Below are 20,488 nucleotides of genomic sequence, written 5' to 3'. Positions count from 1 at the left end.
ATGATGAGAGAATCATTGATTGGCTGCCTCCTGCATGCCCCCTACTGGGGATTCAGCTGCAACCTGAGCATGTGCCCTTGACCGGAATAGAACCTGGGACCCTTCAGTCCACAGGCCTATCCACTGAGTCAAACCAGCTAGGGCCTAGTTTAGAACTTTTTTGTTAGGTTTTTGAGGATTTGATTTATTTAAATTATTTTTTAAAACAGTCTGCAGTCTTAATTTTATTGCATAGCAAAATTGAACTTCTTTGCAGAAAAAGTAACATTTTAATATAAAAATCTTATTTATTTATAATAGTTACAAAAAGTTGTTAGCTTTCTAGGAAGATGACTTACAAAGTTTATTATATATTTGCTTGACTTTTATATAGAAGTGATTTTTTTTAAGTGACTTTTGTTAGCAGGGAATTAAAGTCCTTCAGCACAGCTTTGTGGTGTTAAGTCGAGCCTTTTTTACTTTTATCCTTTTATTAATTCAATTTTTTACAGCAGTCTTATTTAATACTAACACATAACTTAGGGTAGCTGCTCACAAACTATTGAACCCCGTCTCTACAAGAACTTGTGTGAGACAAGGGGTGGGTGGATGGGTAAAATGACTCTGGCAGCATCTGTTCTAGAGGAAGTCTTGAAGGCATCAGAGTAGGTCAGAAGCAAAGCTGACAGACAGAGATCCAAGGTGAGTGCCAGGGAGGGAGCAGCATGTCCCTGAGCAGGGCCTGGAGCCAGAGGGCAGGCCGGTGGGTAAGTGAGAAGCAGGGATGAACCGCAGAAGAACTGAATCAGAGTGAGGGATGTGTACACAGCATGTGACGACAGGCGAAGCATGTTTTGCTGCTCATTGATTTTTTGCTTCCATTTCCGTTGGCCAGTCTTTGGACACTCAGAGCAGTAAAGGAAGCTTCTTACGTAGCTGGCCTATCTTGTAGCTAGCAAGCACTCCAACGTGAATTTTAGCCCTAGTTTATTAATTTAAATAAAGAATACTAACTGTACTGAGAGCCAACATATACTCTATTATATGAATTTTATTTTTCTGTTTGTATAAATAATACAGGTTTATTGTTTTAAAAAATGAAATAATACAGAAATATGTAAGGAAGTAAAAATCTTCTAAGATTCTGTTATCCTAAGATAATTTCCATTGACATTTTGAGAACCATATTTTTCTCCATGTTTATTTTCGCTTATCTATATAGCACATAAATGGGATCTTATCTTAGTTGTTTTTATTGTGGACTGAACTTTGTATTTTTGAATGCTACAGAGCAGAATACAGTGCTTTGTGGTGTTAAGTCGAGCCTGTTTATCAAAGCAACTCTTACTGATTTCTTACTTTAATCTTACCAGGTCAAGGTAGGCAATGAAGTTGCTACTGGAACAGGACCGAATAAAAAGATAGCCAAAAAGAATGCCGCGGAAGCAATGCTGTTACAACTCGGTTATAAAGCATCCACTAGTCTTCAAGATCAACTTGACAAGGTGAGCGCTAAGTACAGTCCTGTTCTGTCAGAATATCAAAGTGATGAACAAATTCCGTACCAGTGTTCCTTGACTCTAAGTAATGTCGGCAGTGGTGTTAACGTAGACCTCCAGTTTTAACTTTCCTAAGGCAGTACTCTCCAACTTAAAAGATAGATTCCCAGTTACAATATCACATCTGTTTAGGGTGTCAACATGAAGTCTTAATTCTAATCTTACAGTTAGCAAATACTAAAAATCTGTTGTGTGGCTGTATGTATTTTGTATAATACCAACTGAGTCATTTTTAGCTTACTGACTCCTGGGTTTTGCCATGTAGACAGTTTTAATTTGTGCCCCATTTTTAAGAACCGAGGTTGTTGGCTTTTATTTCTGAAATGCAGCTGAAAACACTGGAAATAAAGATCCTGGGTTATCCCTTTAGGGCAGGAACTATATTGGACAGACACTCTATAAACTAGTTTTTCTATTTACTTTAAATGTAAAGGTAAACTCAGAGGGTGTTTATTTTCTGCCAAGACTTGTGTTCATGGTCCCCTATTTCTTCTGCGCAGTGAATGACATCATTAACACCTGCCCCTGTTGCAAGGGAGGTAGGGGACCCCGAATTCAGGACTTGGCAGATAACTTGGCAAGAACTGGCTTGATTTCATTTTATCTTTGCATGTGTAGAAATTGTTATGGACACTTTATTTATACAAAAATTCACAAAGCAGGCTTAATAATCATTTCTACCAAAAACAGCATACTTTTCCCCCACCATTTTCTCGCATAAGGATTCTGTTTCAGAGAAATTTCAGTTTCTGCAGAAACACACGCCTGAAGTCTGAATAGAAACAAAATCGTCTATTAAACATTTAGGTGTACTTGTCTTTTTAAGGCAACTGTGAATATGTGGGCAATTATTTTGAGCGATTAAAAAATTATTTGTCTGTGTGGTATCGCTAGAGATTTTAATTCTGTTTTTATAACCTGGGTAGTCCATGCTTTTTCTTCCTTTAAAATTTTTGTAACATGAAACCTAACATGTGTTCAAGTTTCTATAGTTCTTATGTTGTGTATATGTTGTTTTAACTTAACACATTTATATTTACTTAAACTTGGTGAGTGATTTATAAAAATATGTCAAAATAAATCTCAGACATTTATTTGGAAGTTAAGTAAAAACAAAACAGAACAAAAACCAGCATTAATGTCATTATTTTAAGACACATTTTTTTGCATACCCACTGTAGTATTAGTCAGGTTCTCCATAGAGCCAACAGGATATGTGCATGTATATACTTGTGTACATATGTGTATGCACACACATGTATGTACATACATGTAGATGTGCACCACACATGGAGACCCATTGTAAGGAATTGCCATGCCTTGTTGGCGGCTTGGCGAGTACAAGGTCTGATGGGGAGGCTGGTTCTGCTGGAGACTCAGAAGGTGTTGCAACTCCAATGCAGAGGTTTCTGCTGGCGAGTTCGCTCCTGTTCCCGGGAGGCCAGCCTTTCTTTCGATGAGACCCACCCACAGGATGAGGAGCAATCTGCTTCACTCAGAGTTCAATTCTTTTAAATGTAAGTCTCTCCCGAACACCCTCCCAGAAGCACCCAGGATAATGTTGGACCAAGTACCTGGATACCGTAGCCCAGACAAGTTGACACATAAAATTAACCATCACACCCACTACATGCCAGAAACTTCCAACCGAAGACACGATGCCTGAAACTTGATCCCTGCACTCAGGGAACTGATCAGCACATGTAGGGGTGAGGCGCTTTAGTCATGGAACAAACATTACAGTGTCCTGGAACCTAGAGAACGCGAAGATGTATCTGGAAAGTCAGGAATAGCCGAAGCCACTGTTTTCATGGGAAGTAAAGCTCTTGGAGAATTGTTCATGTAAGATTTGAACATGAAGGTCACATGATCTGGTTTGTATTCTTCAAAAGACAATCCTATAAGCCTTAGCCAGTGTGACTCAGTGGTTGAACATTGACCTATGAATCAGAAGGTCACGGTTCTGTTCCCAGTCAGGGCACATGCCCGGGTTTGGGGCTCCATCCCCAGTACGGGGTGTGCAGGAGGCATCCGATCAATGATTCTTTCTCATCGTTGATGTTTCTACTTCTCTCTCTTTCTCTCTCCTTTCCTCTCTGAAATAAAAATAAAATTAAAAAAGACAATCCTATAAATAAAGGAGTGAATGGATTTGGGCAGGCTGAGTAGCAGAGTTGCTACGTCAGAGGTACTGGGGGTCTGGACTAAGGCAGTGGTGGTGGAGAGAAGGGGAAAGGCACCAGAGGTATTTTTTAAAAATAATATATTTTATTGATTTTTTTACAGAGAGGAAGGGAGAGGGATAGAGAGTTAGAAACATCGACCAGCTGCCTCCTGCACACCCCCTACTGAGGATGTGCCCACGACCAAGGTACATGCCCTTGACCGGAATCGAACCTGGGACCCTTCAGTCCGCAGGCCGACGCTCTATCCACTGAGCCAAACTGGTTAGGGTGGCACCAGAGGTATTTTTTTTAAAAAATATATTTTATTGATTTTTTACAGAGAGGAAGGGAGAGAGAGAGTTAGAAACATTGATGAGAGAGAAACATCGATCAGCTGCCTCCTGCACACCCCCTACTGAGGATGTGCCCACGACCAAGGTACATGCCCTTGACCGGAATTGAACCTGGGACCCCTCAGTCCGCAGGCCGACGCTCTATCCACTGAGCCAAACCGGTTTCGGAACCAGAGGTATTTTTGAAGTGTCGGAGGTAGACTTCAGTGGCAGGTAACATGCCTGGGGACATGGGAAGAGGGAGGAGTAGAGAATGACTAGGAAAGAGTTGGCACCATTAGCCAGAAATTCCCTTTTGCCTTCCTCCTGTGTTGCCTGTTTCCTGGACAGTTTTCTTTGGTCTTTACTTACTTCCCTGTTTTGATGGAGCACATACTCTCAGTAGCCTTCTGATGAATATATGAGAAATGTTTTGAGATCTCATAGGTCTGAAGTACCTTTACATTCCCTACATGCTTGGTTTGCAGCATTTTTCTGAGATACAATTCTAAAATGGGAATGATTTTGTCACAGGCTTTTGAAGGCATCGCACCAATGTGTTCTACCTCCCAGCATCACTCTTGAAACCCCACTGCCCTCTGATTCTGCAGCCTGTATATGAAACTTCCACATTTCTTCTCCTCCCTCTTGATGTCTTTCCAGTTTTTCTTCTCCCAGGGGCTCTGAAATTTTATGGATGATATGTGCGTATTCTTTAATAAAGTGTTTTGAGTGCTTGGGTTTTAGTCTAGAAATGCATATAATTTTAAACTGGGAAGTTTCTCATATTATGTCTGATAATTTCTTTTTTTCCATTTTTGCTATTATTTCCTTTTGTGATATCTGTTAGTCTTATGGATGACCTTCTGATCCCTCCTTCCTTCCCTCTCTCCTTCCCTCCCCCTCCCTTTTTCCCTCCCTCCCTTCCTTCCTCTTTTCTATTTCTATATCATTTGTTCTATTTTCTAGGAGATTTCATCGATTTTGTCTTCTGCCCTCCTTTGACATTTTTTACTTTGGCTCTTATATTTTTGATGTCCCAGAGCTCTTCCTCATTTCTAGAATATTTCTTTTTATAGCCTCCTCTTCTTGTTTAATGGGTATAATAACCTTTCATGTCTCTGAGGATTTTTTAAACCTTTTTTTTGAAGTTTTAGTCTCTTCCCTGTATTTTTTTTGCCATTCCTTTTGAGTTAGAAGCCTGGCTGCTGTCTTCTAAGGCCCAAATGAGGAAGGGAGCTGGTGATCTTGCTTTCTGGGATGTAACCTCAATCTCCATCTCTTTATCTGCCCTGTTGGGGTATCCATTTCACCCCTATCCGTGTCTCTGTTTTAGCCTAAGAGAAACCTCCTAGGAAATCTGCTTGGGGTTAGTGAGGTGGCCTGGAGATTTCATAGGCCTTGAACGACTTCCAACAATCCTGTTTTCAGGCCAGTTGGGTGTCTTCCCTGTGCACCGAAAGGTCCCAGGTTGGATCCCGGTAGGGGGATGCAGGAGGCAGCCGATTGAGGTTCAGCTCTCACATCGATGCTTCCCTTTCTCCCTCTCCCTTCCTCTCTCTCTGAAAAATAAATTAAAAATATTTTTAAAAAAGAGGTAGCTGGTGTGCTCCGAATTCTAGAGGCTTCCTGGGGTCCCGCATACCCATCAGTGTCCTTGCTCAGAGCTCTTTGCTGGCTCCTCCCTCTGCAGGTTTGCCGTCAGCCTCCTGACATCTGCTATGCTAGGTACAGCCTGATCACCTGCCTTCCAGGTTCCAGACTTTGACCTTCCTCTTCTTTCATAGTCTTGGGGCAGGGGGTGGAGAGAAGAGAGGGAGAGAGAATTATAGGTTATTGGATTATTGATTTAGGGATGTTTTGAGAGAGAGATTCCTCCTCATGTGCACTGTGTTGTGTTTTGTTTGGTTTGTTTTTTTGCTGCAAGAAGCTTTATTGTTTCCATTTGGTCCAGTGCATGGGAGAGGGCTCCAGGGTGGTTAAAAAATCGCTCGGGGTTTTGGCGAGAGGCTCAGGCAAAAGCCAGACACCACGGGATTCAGAGGGGCCTTCAAAGGCCTCTGTGCTCCAGAGTTCCTAGTCGTGCTTGAGCGTGAACCTTTCGAAGAGCTACTTGCCCAGCCCAGCCTGGGGGCCCGCAGCCTGCGGAGGGGAGGCAGGTGTCGCCCATCTTCTTGATGAGTTTCACCTGCTCCCCCGGAAGTGGCTCTGCAGGAAGTCACAGAGCTGAGGGTCTGCGCGGACAGAACCAGGCCTGCGGCTCCAAAGGGCCTGGGTCAGGTTCCTCTCCAAGGCCATGGAGGCTTCCATAGGGTCCTGAGTTTTGCTCACTCATCTTGGGGAGGCTTCAGCACGTCCTGGAGAGAATGCGGCCACCGCGCTGGTTTGTATCTTTAAATATATTTTTATTAATTTCAGAGAGGAAGGGAGAGGGGGAAAGAGATAGAAACATCAATGATGAGAGAGAATCATTGATTTGCTGCCTCCTGCACACCCTCTACTCAGAATTGAGCCCATAACTCGGGCATGTGTCCTTGACTGGAATAGAGACTGGGATCTTCAGTTCGCAGGCCGATGCTCTATCCACTGAGCAAAACCAGCCAGGACAGTTTTGCATCTTTAAGAGATGCTCAGCACCCATGCGCTTCTTCTCTGCCAGCTCACGGAAGAAGTGGCCCATGCCCTTGAGAGCCACATCGTCGGGGTGGAAATAGAAGCCCAGAGGGAGGGAGGTGTGGGCGGCCACAGATGCAGGCTGCCAGGCAGCAGGCGCAGCCTCCACCTCGGTGGAATAATGCTGCCGAATTTGGGAGCTCGTGGTTCATCAGTAAGGAGTTAAGGTAGAAAAACACAGGGTGTGTTGGCTGGTCTTGGAGGGGGTCTGAGGGGGTGACTGGATAAGACCCAGGAGAGTGGTCGAGGCTGTAGGAAGGGGTGTCCCTGGGCATGTTCCGTCCAAACACTGTTGAAGAGACAGACCCGGGACCGCCCAGGGCACTGTGGTCACTGTTGTGTTTAAGTCTAAACCTTACAAAAACAGTTTCATTAGAGTGTTGGAGTAGAAATGAGAGAACAGTAGACTTGGTATTCAGTTGAAGGTGAAAAACTAGGTGTAGGGAATATAATCGAATATTTAAATAACCTTTGTTATTAGTAGAAGGAGAGAAATTAAGAAAGGTGGCATGGCCCTGGCCAGGTAACTCAGGTGGTTGGCAGCGGTCGCCAACCGGTGGTCCGCGAGATCCACAAGGTTGGCGACTGCTGGGTTGGAGCGTCGTCTGTGCCCTAGAAGGTTGCTGGTTTGATTCCCGGTCAGGGCACATACCTAGGTTGTGGGTTCCATCTCCAATCTGGGCATATATGGGAGGCAACCGGTTGATGTATCTCTCTCTCACATCGATGTTTTTTTTCTCTCTTTCCCATCCTCTCTCCCTTTCTGAGATCAAATTTTTTTTTTTAAATATATTTTATTGATTTTTTTACAGAGAGAAAGGGAGAGAGATAGAGAGTCAGAAACATCGATGAGAGAGAAACATCGATCAGCTGCCTCCTGCACACCCCCCACCGGGGATGCGCCCGCAACCCAGGTACATGCCCTTGACCGGAATCGAACCTGGGACCCTTCAGTCCGCAGGCTGACGCTCTATCCACTGAGCCAAACCGGTTTCGGCGTGAGATCAAATTTAAAAAAAAGCAAGCAAGAAAGGTTGCATGAAGTGCTAAATTTATTATCACCACCTTTAACCAGGCCCTTAAATGTCTGAGAGTCTGCATTCTTCCAATCAGCCGGTTCCTTCCCTCCTGAAGTGACTTACTCCCTACTGTGGACACTTTCCTCCAACTTCCCACTCCCCTCCATCAGCGGCCCTTGTTCTGCCACCTCGTCTCGCACTTCACAGTCTCCCAGCCTCCCCACCAGCACACACCGCATTTTTACGCACATGTACTCCTCCTCCATCCTCTTACAGTGGCAAGCTATGTGCTAGGATTGTATTTTTATTTATATCCGGATTTAATGTATCCCTTTGATCTTTGACATCAGACAGCAAGTATAAAATGCTGATTAGAAGAGCAAATGTGCCTTTTCTCTCCCGGAGTACCTGGTACCAACAACGCCAGCTCCGCAGAAGAGAACGTAACCTGTTCATGTCACTGATTAATTTGACGAAATACTACTTCGGACTCTGAGTTTATACCAGATATATGTCACATCGCCTGGCGACAGTCAGGATATTACAAGTTTCACTCCAAGTTAGGGCTTAGTTTTCCATTTTGTGTGTGTGTGTGTCATTGGCAGTATTTTGGTGATCCTTGTCCTAGGACTGTTCCGGAACAGACATAGTAATATTTCTATTGTGGTTTGACCTCAGGAAAGATAAAGAAGCTCCTTTAGTCTCTTTAGCACTTGTCATGATGATTATTGTTTATTATTTGATAAGGATTGGTTTACTTTTCAACCACCTAGATAGAGCTGCTGTTGTATATAATGCACTGAACATGGCTTTCTTGATGATGTAAATTGTAAGTGTGGGTGAAGATAAAGGCAGAACCAGACATAAGAAACAGGCTTGAATGTAGGAAAGGGGTGGATAATGCTGTTCCAGTTAGTTCCTCTTGGGTCCACAGTCCTGGGGTCCGAGATGGAGAGAATCACAGAACGGCTGTGTGAGAGACCTTTGGCCTTGCTTCATTGATGACTTAACATTTTGCTTTTGGAATAAGTCCGTCTCTCTGGATTTTAATGATTGATTTAATCTTTCAGACAGGGGAAAACAAAGGATGGAGTGGTCCGAAGGCTGGTTTTCCCGAACCAACCAATAACAGTAAGTTTTCACTTTTATGCTAACTACGCTGAGTGTTCGTGGCTGGTTCAGTGACTCGTAGGTCACTGGGTATTTATTGGGTCTGTCTGGGCTCACCATGCCATGATTAGTGTTGCAGGGGGGATACGAGGAAGTCGTGCTGTTTGCTTTTCTGGAATTGCTAGAAGACACAGGCGCTCATATTCTTAACATGGTTAAGCTTTGCAGACGGTGTACCATTTAACTCATAGTGATGACGTTTTAAGTTGTTTTATTGCAGCATAATTATAGTATGAAAGAATTTTAAAAAAAGAAAAGCAATTATCTACAAGCTCATTATACTCTAAAATCGGCTGTTTTCAAAGTTGTAATTTTTTTTAGGTAAACACAAATTTTTACATAATTGTAATTTTTTATGTGAAAAATTATTCACTTTTATTAATTAAAATAGATTAAGTCCACACAAATGGCAAAATCCTCTGTATGATCCTTGTTCAAAATACAGATTACAATCATTTAGAGCAGCGGTCGCCAACCTTTCAGACCTCACGGACCACCAGTGGTCCGCAGACCACCGGTTGGCGACCGCTGATTTAGAGTGTTCCTGTTCTGATACAATGACCTGAGGGCTGTGCTGTTCATGGTTTTTAAGACCGAGGATAATTATTTAGTAAAATGAATGTACAATAATTTTACATCTTTTTAGGGGAGAGTTTGCTCTACTTTTTCTTAGATCTCTGTGAAGAGTTCTTTATTTCCACCACATCAAATAGTATTTATGATTTCTGTATTGCTAATGTGACGGTACATCAGGATTTTAATTTAAGAACAGTTGTTAACAATTAAAGAACAATTGTTAAGACTATTTAGTAATTAAAATCAGAATGTTTCCCTGTCTTACTTTAATGCGAAGAATGATGCCCTAAACACTCACTTCGTGGTGGCTTAAGTTCTGAGTCAGCCACAGCCGTATCTCCATTTAGATCTTCCTCATGCATTGTGGGAAAGTAGATATGGATGATAGATTTCATCTATAACATAAATGAAAGTTTGTACTGTGTTGTTTTCATTTAACATTGCAATAAGCATTTTTCATGTTGTGCCGAGTCATTAGAATTTTTAATAAGTCACTGATTGAATTATCAGAAATGTAAGAATACAATTGCTCATAATTGCCTTCTAATTATAGTATTATCATATGCTTAGAAATCCACTTCAGTTTATTTATGTGATCAGGCTGTTATGCATTGCAAACAGAGACATTTATCTTTAACTTCCTCCTCACCTCTCCTAAATAGCATCTATTTCCACTGAAGTGACCATTTTACTATATCAGTAAAACAAAACACCAGCCAATGCAGACCCTATTGAAGGGAAGGGCCAGTGGAGTCAAACCATCTCGTTTCCAACCCTAGTTTTCTCCCTTATAACCTCTGGATAAGGTTATAAACGACAATGTGTAAATTGCCATAATTTATTCTTTGATGTTAGCAGCTCATCTCTTGATGTATAATGAAATTAGTAACAAACTCATCAAAACATGCTTATAAGAACTGAATTTTTGGGTCATCAAAACTAGCTTCTTGAAAAGAATATTTCAGTGACGTAATGTTATTCATGAGTTCTTTTCTGGGAATACTTGAAGTAATTTAATAGGACTCTGAGCCTTTGATCTATATGTATAAGGATGATGGATGTGATAGCTTAGCATGTACCCCAAAGAAAAAATGGAATGAGTTCAGGATTCTCAGAGAGTTTAATTCCTTTGATGTTTGAATATATAGGTTTATAATTACTTGGTAAGGCAATGTAAGAAGCATTAAATTGATTTTACTTTTTTAAAAAATATATTTTTTTATTTTTTATTGATTTCAGAGAGGAAAGGAGAGGGAGAGAGAGATAGAAACATCAATGATGAGAGAGAATCATTGATTGGCTGCCTCCTGCACGCCCCACACTGGGGATTGAGCCCACAACCCAGGCATTGCCCCTGACCAGAATCGAACCCGAGACCCTTCAGTCTCCAGGCCGATGCTCTATCCACTGAGCCAAACCGGCTAGGGCTGTTTGTTGATTTTTTTTTTTTGGTTAATATATTTTATTGATTTTTTTACAGAGAGGAAGGAAGAGGGATAGAGAGTTAGAAACATCGATCAGCTGCCTCCTGCACACTCCCTACTGGGGATGTGCCCGAAACCAAGGTACATGCCCTTGACCCGAATCAAACCTGGGACCCTTGAATCCGCAGGCTGTCGCTCTATCCACTGAGCCAAACTGGTTAGGACTGTTTGTTGATTTTTATCTTGCTAACAGATCTGGAAACTCCTTTGCAAGTGGGAGGAGAGGGATCAAAGAGGCAGTGAGGTTCAGAGATCAGAAATGTGTAAGAGTGCATAAAAGATTTGCTTTCGATATAGCCTTAGATGTGATAAAGCTAGTCGAAGTCAGCTTACAGCTTTATCATACTGTACGCACTTCAGGACTTCCTCTGGGCTACAGCGGTTCACACTGAGAATTTGAAAGGAGGACGATCCCTCACCCCTTCCCAACTGTGAGGGGTGAGAAAGCTGACCCCAGGGTCCTTCCTGTGAGCACTGAGTGGTCCCCACCTCAGGTTGCCACTCGGAATGAGCCTCCCCCCCCCCCCCCCCCACACACACACATACACACACCGCCCCAAGTCCTCTGGAGCCAGCTCGCAGCTCCTTAAAGATAGCACTAGGAAAAGGTCGGTCTCTTCTTAGGAACTGATCCCTCAAGTGATGAATCCATTACCTAAATTCAGTTTAAATTCATGTATGATGGTAACATTTAGGGTAAATTCTCTTAGTTCCCGGAGTTTGACAGTTTGCCCTCAGTGGTTTCTGTGCAGAACACCTGTGCTCGTGTTTTGCAGCAGGTGGGAGAGCAGGACCCTCTCAGGATGGCACGTGGGTGGGGAGGGGAGGTGAGGGGGGAGACAGGAACTTGAGATTGCCGGGCAGCTGCCTCGCTGACCGCGTGTCTGACCCCCGGCATCTCCCTGTGCGTCTTGTTACTCCGTGTGCTCTGTTGAGAGTTGTGCATAGCAGTTTAAATGTTGAGACTCTTTAATCTCTGTAAAAAGAGGAGCTTTCCTTGAATAACATCTGAAAAGGTAACATACTACTTTATAAAACACAAAATGGCATCATAAAGAGGCTCTTCACTTTGTTTTCTTTGTGAAACTCTACCTTCCTGCACAGATTATAGTTGATGAGATAAAATATTTAGCCAGCCATTATTTGGATAAATATGAAATTAACATGGAACTACAGTGTACAAAAGTTAAGAAAAAAGAAAGGAAGGCAGAATTAGAAAGGGGAAAGAAGAGAGTTTTAACGTGGCACAGCTGGTACCTAACTCCAAGTAGACAAAGTTCGTGTCCATGTGCATTTAATTTTTGAAGTGGGAGACATTATTATTTTTTTGGTGGAAGATATTATTTTAAAGATTACAGTCCTAAGAAACTGCTAACAATTACAGCTGAAAAATAGTTGAAATGGTCTTGCAAGTGATTGTGATTACATAGCCTGGTTCCTGCCTTGATTGCCTGCAGATTTAAAGCATGAACCTAATGTTTGCCGGCTTCCCAGGCTCTCCTCATCGGCCCGGATTGCAGTTGGAGGCAGGCTGTTCGCAGTGTGTTTTTCCCCTTGTGAGTCACTGTCATAGTCATGTTGAAGGGCAAGAGCACGTCGCCCTGTAATGTGAGGCTCGTGTTAAATCCAGCGCGGGGCAATTTAACGCTTGGCATACACATAAAAAGCTAGGTTTTTACAGATGAATGACGAACGACTTTTTAGAAAAGATTACGCGTTTTAAAGATCTACTGACGGCTCATGGAAAACTTTGTAAAATACTTAGATATAGTTCAGTTGATAATATCTTTTTTTTTGTATTCACATTCCCTGTTTCTTATTAATACCGAGTTTTACTTAAAAACAGGTTCATTGTTTCTCAAAGGTGAACTCTAGCTTAATTCAAAATTGGACAGAGCTCAAAGGTATTCACTGGTATGTGCCGAATCCACCCACTAAAAGATTATTTGGAGGCATTTTTCACATAAATATTTTTTCCGTTAACCTTTTAAAAGTTTTATTTAGCCCCTGTGAAATATGCTGACTCTTCTAGGTTCATTAGAGATGACCCAAGACAAATACTTTTGGGATGGAGTAGAGTTCTTACTGGCCTTTTTAGTACCGTAGTTGACTTACCAGCACTTCTGTCACTTTTGTGTCATATCTGTATGGTATTAAACTCTGTGCATCTCGTCGCCAGTGGCTGCCTGGTCCCAGTGACCCGACATTACAAAGGTCGTGTGCATGCTCCCCCCATGCTGTGCATGGTATATAGAACCTGTACATAGTTTATCCTTGTTGGGTAAGGATTGTGCTTTTAAGATAACAGATTAATAGATAATTATTCATCAGCTGGTCTAGAGAGATGGTGTTTTATGACTCTAGTCTTATAGTTTGTCAGGAAACATTAAACTTGTGCTACCATTTTTAAAGAAAAAATATAGGCAATACCTGATGCATAATGTATTTAACACATAGAAGTGATGAAGCATGATAACAAAATAAGCACTAGAATATGACCAGACTTCCCAGTATCCTCCTCTTCGATATCCATTGGCCCACCAGGCCTTCCCCAACAGAAGAAACCACCTTCTCTGAGTTTTATTTGTGGTCACCCCACCCTTTATTTCTTACAGTTTTATCAAATAAGTTGGAGTCCTTAACAGTATTTGTGTAGTTTAGTTTTTTTATTTTTTAAACCTCAGGAAAATGGTATTATACTGTGTATTTTCTTGAACTTCTCCCCTGACTTTAACACTGTTAATTTATTTTGTTACATGCAGTATTTCATCCATTATGTGAGTATCCTATAACTGGTTTGTCTCTTCTCCTATTGGCCCACATTTGGGATATTTTTGGGATTTTGTTATCACAAAATAGTACTATGAACATTTTGAACACGCCTCCTGGTAGACCTGCCTCAGAGCTCCTGGGAGCACAGCCAGGAGTGGACTTCATGGATGATAGTGTGTGTACACATTTAGATTTACAAGAAATACTAGTTGCTTTGTAGTGTGAGAGTTGGGGAGCCCTTCAGAATGCCTGGGCCTCCACACTGCCAGGAGGAGAAATCTTTAAAATCACTTTTGTACCTTTGATCTCATTTCCAATGATGATTTTAGTTGAAGTTTAGTTCAGATTCCACTGTATCAGTCTTCTTTATTTTTCTTTTATATTTCATTTTTTGAATGAATAAAAAAAGCAAAAAGTAAATAATTACCCCCCCCCCCCACGTTTGTCCCTATTAGCACGCTTTCCACCCTGTCCCCCAAGCAAGTAACTTAGGGTTGGCTAGTTTCTTTGGTACTGTTCCCGAATCTTTTTATACAGATACAAGCACATTCAGACTTAGAGTATTTTGTCCCTTAGCATCAGACACACTGCTCTACAGTTTTCTCTTTTCACCTACAGTATGTCCTGAAGATCCGTCTATGTTAATATGTGTACGACTTTATTATTATTTAACCAGTTTCTAACTGATGGGCGTTTACAGTATTTTTCTATTATAAAGAATGCTACAGGGTAAAGCCTCAAACATATATCATATTGCACTTGTGTTAGTATGCTCGTTGGATAAATTCCTACAAGTGGAGTCACTGAGTCAAAGAATATGTGCACTTAGGATTTTGATGGCTGTTGCCAGGTTACGTCAATGGAAACTGACCAATTTCCATTCCTGCCAGCAGTCGGCCAGATTACGTTTCCCCTCAACATCATAACACCGTGCTCTCAGACTTCTGGATCTTGGCCAATCTGATAGTTGAAATATGGTATTCAATGTAGTTTTATTTTGTATTTCTCCTATTTTGAATGAGATTGAGTATTTCTTTGTACATTTGAGTCATTTGTGTACTATTTACGTCAACGATACAGTCATCGCTATTGCTCATTTTAAAATTAGGTAGTTGGTCTTTTTTTATTATTTGATAAGAGTGTGGATGTGCTTTTATGATATGCCTTGCTAATATTTTCCTTGTTTGTGGTGGAATTTTCTTCCAAAGTTTGGTTTCCTTTTCAATGTATTTGAATGCCCTTTTCTTTTGTAGTCTTTTTAGCATTTGTAATCTTAATAATGCCTTCCCCACTCTGAGATTATAAAAAAATTCTTTTAAGCTGCCTTCTAGAACTTTTATAATTTTATTTTTTTATCTTTCAATCTGTGATCCATCTGGAATTTATACTGAAAGTATGGATCTTGTTTCATTTCCCCCTGCATTGATTGAGACTTTACTGTTATCAGATACTAAGAATCTGTAAATACCTGGTTTTATTCTGGACTTTTTCTCTTCTGTTTATTTATTCATGCACCAGCTTTAATCATTGTCTTTATTGTGTTTTAACATAAATCAATTTAAAGTTTTGTTGAAAACTGTTGAGGAAGTGCTTGGTCCCTGATCTTTCTGCCCTTACTACATGGAGTACAAGTAATTGAAAAGATGGAAGTCCCAGTGACATGGGAAATACTAGTAAGAGGCATGAGGGTAGTCAAAGCATCGAATAAAAGAAGGTGCTTGGAACTATGTGGTTGGAGGCTAAGGTCCAGGAAGGCAGGGGCAAGTCTCCTTGAAACTTGTGTGTAGAATGGATGTAGCATTCATTCCTTAATTCATTAAGAAAGTATTGATTGACTGCATTGGACTATCTTTGGTATTATTGGTGATTTTAAGTAGGCTTTTTAAAGTTGAAGCTGCTTCTTAAAAAGCTGGTCAATCTTGGTGATGATTAACCATCACCCAATAAGAAAAGGAGGGGAAACTTTAAAAAAAATGGAACAAGTGTCATTTGAAAAAAAAATCAGTTGTTTTTATTTTAAAAAACAAATCATATAGCACAGTGCCTGACATTGCCGGTGCTCGGTATTTGAATGAATAAAAAAAATGCAATGTTTTCACCCCCCACCCTCACTGCCTTAATGGCCATAGATATCATGGGCCCCTGTTTCTCAGCTCCGTATTGTTGGACTTGATGTCATAGTAGGTGTAATTATTGGCATTTCAACCTCATAGAAGCAGTGCATTCATTCTTAGTAGACATCTTGGCTTTGGGGTAGACCTGTATCAGAATTCATATCTCACACTGTTCTGCATCTCAGATTGGCAGTCTTTGGGGAAGAAACAGGAAGATTACTTATCATTACTAAATAAGTGTGGTCTGTCTAAAAGACTGACCCTCGAAACATGATACGCATAGAAGAGGAAAAACAGACCCAGAGTCAGAAGTGTGAAAGGTTGGAGAATGTCCAACCTCTCATTTATAAACTGGAGAATTGAGGCCCGGGTGATTTTACAACATGCCTGGTCGCACCGCGTGGGCTAGAGGTAGCGGATCTCCCGACTCCAAGGCCTGCATTTGCCCCAGTAGACAACATACTTATTTGTGGATCGATCACTTTGCTGATAATTAAGGAAAAATGAATAATATTTTGAAGGAAATTCCACCAAAGTTATGTATTTTCTTGATTGTTTTATGTATCACGCACCAGAATTATTTTTTAAGACCATTTCATAACATGGAAAGTGTCCAAACGATTGTTTCAGATACCAGTTTGATATTTGGGTGGGTCATGTAAAAACACTAACACGGCTGGGCAAGCCTGTAAGATGTTTGTTTTAACAATGGAGCAGCCATCTGTATGACATGATTCTTCTTAAGACGTAAAAAACTTTAGTAATAGCTCATTTTAAAGAACACTCAGCAGGCTTTTGGGGGGATGTTATTCAAGGTATTGTTTTATTCCAGGCTTTCTGGTTTGTGTTGAGATGATTTATAGACTTTTAGAGCTGCAGGAGATTTTCAAGTTCCTCTTGTCTAAGTCGTTTTACAGACGAGAAAAGCGGGTGAAGGGGCTACGGGCCGCTGCAGCTCGAACTGCTAGCGCGGTCCCAGTCTAGTACACTTACCGCTCTGCTGTTATGGTGGTCTTTGCTTTGCTACTTCTCGTGCTAAGACAAATGGCAGCCTTTTTAAAATTTGCTATTTTTTAAATTTTAATTTTAGAGAACTTTTAGGTTTATAACGAATTGAGAGGGAGATTCAAAGATTTCCCATATACCCCCTGTCTCCATACATTCCCCCTTTTTAGTTTAATTTTCAGAAGTTTCTTTCAGAATTTGCATTGTTGTTTTTTGTCTTCATTTAAATAGCGTCAGTGTGTATTTTGCTTAAAAATTGAGCAGAACTAGGGACTCAAGGGCTGTGGCTGGAAGCCCAGGTGGATATGAGCTGTGTGGGGAAGGAGAGGGGTATCCCCCATGGTATACCCCTCTCCATTGCATTTCAACAACAGGGCATTTGGAAGGGGGGTTCCTGAGAGCCGGTCAGCTTAGCAGCTGCAGGTCGTGGAGAGGATGGGTGGTCTGTTCCTGTGCTCCAGGAGGGTGGCCATGGTGGCCCAGTGGGCACCTTCTTGGGTCGCATGTGCTCTCACCTGATAAAGGGCCTCAGGCTTCTCTGGGAAGGAGAGAGTCCCAGCCACGAGGCCCACGCTGCTGTAGGGGCCTCCCTCGCTCTCAGGTGGCCAAAGGTCAACACCAGGCCGTGGTCACAGCTGCAGACCTCAAGGAGCAGGCACTGCCGTTCCGGGCCTGCTCATCCTCAGGGCCACCCAGGACTAGTGCCATCGTCCTCGCCACCTCCCTGTCTCAGCGCTGCCGTGTTCTAGGGCCTCTGCTCCCGAAGGGGAGGCCCCAGGCAGCATAACAGTGCTTTCATGTAATTGGGTTTTGTTCACCGTTTGTTAATCCTCACGGGGGGGTTGTCTTTTCCCATTGATTTTTAGAGAGAGCGGAAGGGAAGGGGAGAGACCGATAGAGAGAAACATCGATTACTTCCTGGATTCAGTCCAGGTGTTTGTTGCCGGCCGGACATAGCACTTAGTTTTCTGTTTGTTCTTTCTGGGGCCGTTTAATGTCATGGTTACATATCCAGGCTCTAGAGACAGACTGCCTGGAACCACATTCTGGCATTAGTACTTACTGTCCGTATGACTTCAGCTCACTTCTCTGGGCTTTCGTTTTATATCTAATGTAAAGAAATCAGAATGCCCATTTCGTATGTTTGTTACGGGGCTTAAATGAGATCATGCATGTAAAGTGTAGACTAGTCCCAAAGTTGTATGTTCAGTGTAGCCGTGTACCATGGTGACAGCTGATGGGAGTATTAAAGGCAAAATCAGGGATGAAAAATAGATGATGGGAGAAGGGGTTCAGGACATCTTGAGATAAAGGGTGAATGTGATAAATGTTACAAGCCTGAGCCAGGGGAATACCTTTGAAGTTGGTGAGCAAAACTGAGGTCAAAGCCAGTAGGAATGAAGGTACAGTCTTACGGTCATCACACGTGAAGAGTTTATCCCGCGTAATAATCAAATACATGGAAATGAATATAACAGTGAAGTAGTATAGCGTTGCAGTAATTAAAATTTGTTTTAACAGAAGTAGGGGAATACAGGTTGAATCACACACTGCTCCTAGAAGTGTAAGTTGGTATCGTTTTTCAGGGGACCTATTAGCAAAATAAGTTAAAAGTCATTAAATATGCAAACCCTGGATTACTCTCTGATTCTACTTTTAGTTCTTTATCCGATTGAAATTTACAACAGGAAGAACATAAATGAGTCGAGACCTAACCATACACTCTGTTACTGATATTCAGGTTGAAATTATTCAGTAGTTGACTGCTGAATCCACGCATATCTTTACACTCTTTTAATGACTGTTATGTTAGTTGAGCTCTGTAGAAAGGAATCTTCCTTATTCATGAGGGAATATCAACCCAGGCTTTACTGTAGGATATGGAGCTGGCGCTCTGCATGAGTTCCTACACTGTGAGGTAATGCCTCCCTGGAGTGTGGAGAGAGCATGACTGTTGCTTTGTAATACTGCTATTGGCAAGCCCATTACTGCTGTATAATAATGCTGCAGTAATGCTTCTTGATTTCTTCAGCTGAGTATAGAATTTAGAGTCATAACATTTAAGTTATCCTTTAAATAAGATTTACATATTGTGTTTATACAGCTAGTAACAAACAAAAGTCAACATGGCATTTCACTGGCCAAATTGGCAAATATTTTATAGCTTTATTGAGATATAATTGAAATATAGCAAACTGCACATTTCAGGTAATTTCTGACACTGCCACAGATTAAGGGCTCAGTCCCACAGACTGCCCAGGTTCGGTATCAGTCATAGGTCTCACATGGCCACCTGTTCTTCTGACCAACCCGTTATAAATCCCTGGGGTTCTTAACATCCCCCTCCTCTCAGGTTTGATAATTTGCTAGATTGGCTCACAGAACTCAGGAAGATTCTTGACTTACTATCAGTTGGTTTATTATTAAGGATATAAAATGAGCAGCCAGATGAAGAGATACTGCAAAGAGCCAGATCTGGAGAAGTCAGGAGCATAGAAACGTCTGTTCCTGTGTTGTTGGGGTACACTGTCCTCCCAGCATGCGGATGTGTTAGAAAGGCAGGAACTTTCCAGACCCCATCATTCAGGGGTGTTCATGGAAGTTCCATCACATAGGCATGACTGATGAAATCATTGGCCTTTGTCACTTGCCTCCAGGCCCTATCACCTCTCCAGAGGCCAGGGGGTGGGGCTGAAGGTACCTTTATTCCTATTTCGGTTTGGATATTATTATTAAAAAGTTTTTGCCACTTATCTACAGTAACAGAGAACAGTGACCAGAAAAAAAAAATCCAATACCAAAAAATTGGGGAAAAGGCACTTTCCTATGTTAATAGGGAAATGTGAAATTGGTACAAATTTTTTTGGAGTTGTACCAATTTGGAGTAATTTGTTAGTATCAAAAACCCTAAAATACATATCCTTTGAACTAGCAATTCTGCTTCTAACTTAACAAAATGAGTTTTTGTGTGAACAAAGATTTAATTACAAAAATGTTCATCACTGTTTATAATTGCAAAAAATCAGAGACAAATTAGATGTCCAATGAAATGGAATTATTTAAGAAAACAATTCATATAATAAAATATTTTTAAAATTAGTACTAGAAGTATATTGTTTTGTAAGCAACAACAGGATCATATGGTACTTCTACGTTTTAACTTATTTTTTTCGAGTTAAAAAAAAATGAATAAAAATATTAACAGCATATCTTCAGAACAAAATATTAAAAGTTATTTCCTTGGGCTACGGAGATTTCTCTTATTTTTTTCCAGTGCATATGTTTGCTTTAAAACTTTTTAATTGAAATTTCTTCCTGATTATAAAACTAACAAAAAGGCATAATTTAAATCCATAAAATAGGGTTGATATATTAGTTTAAGGCATATAAATTAAAGAAATAACAACTCATATATATATATATTTTTTTATTGATTAAGTTATTACATATGTGTCCTTATCCCCACATTACACCCCATCCCCCCACTCATGCCCTCACCCTCCTGTGGTCTGTGTCCACTGGTTAGGCCAGTGGTTGGCCAACTGTGGCTCTCGAGCCGCGTTTTGCCAAGCCGCAGTTTGCTGACCACTGGGTTAGGCCTATATGCTACAACTCATATATTTTAATGTCATCAAGGTAA

The 20,488-nt window shown here is 41.2% G+C and overlaps 1 protein-coding gene across 13 annotated transcripts in view; it reads left to right on the top strand.

Moving 5' to 3' along the window:
• Positions 1 to 20,488, top strand: part of STAU2 (staufen double-stranded RNA binding protein 2) — a 223,369-nt gene that overhangs the window by 83,334 nt on the left and 119,547 nt on the right. For all 13 annotated transcript variants that reach the window (XM_036338537.1, XM_036338536.1, XM_036338535.1 and 10 more), the window contains 2 exons: positions 1,353 to 1,484; positions 8,798 to 8,858. In XM_036338537.1, coding sequence (XP_036194430.1) covers positions 1,353 to 1,484; positions 8,798 to 8,858 — 193 coding nt within the window. The remainder of the gene's footprint in view (positions 1 to 1,352; positions 1,485 to 8,797; positions 8,859 to 20,488) is intronic.

This window comes from Myotis myotis, unplaced genomic scaffold (genome assembly GCF_014108235.1).
Source record: "Myotis myotis isolate mMyoMyo1 unplaced genomic scaffold, mMyoMyo1.p scaffold_m19_p_16, whole genome shotgun sequence".
NCBI lineage: Eukaryota > Metazoa > Chordata > Mammalia > Chiroptera > Vespertilionidae > Myotis > Myotis myotis.
This window is presented reverse-complemented; position numbering and strand designations above follow the sequence as displayed.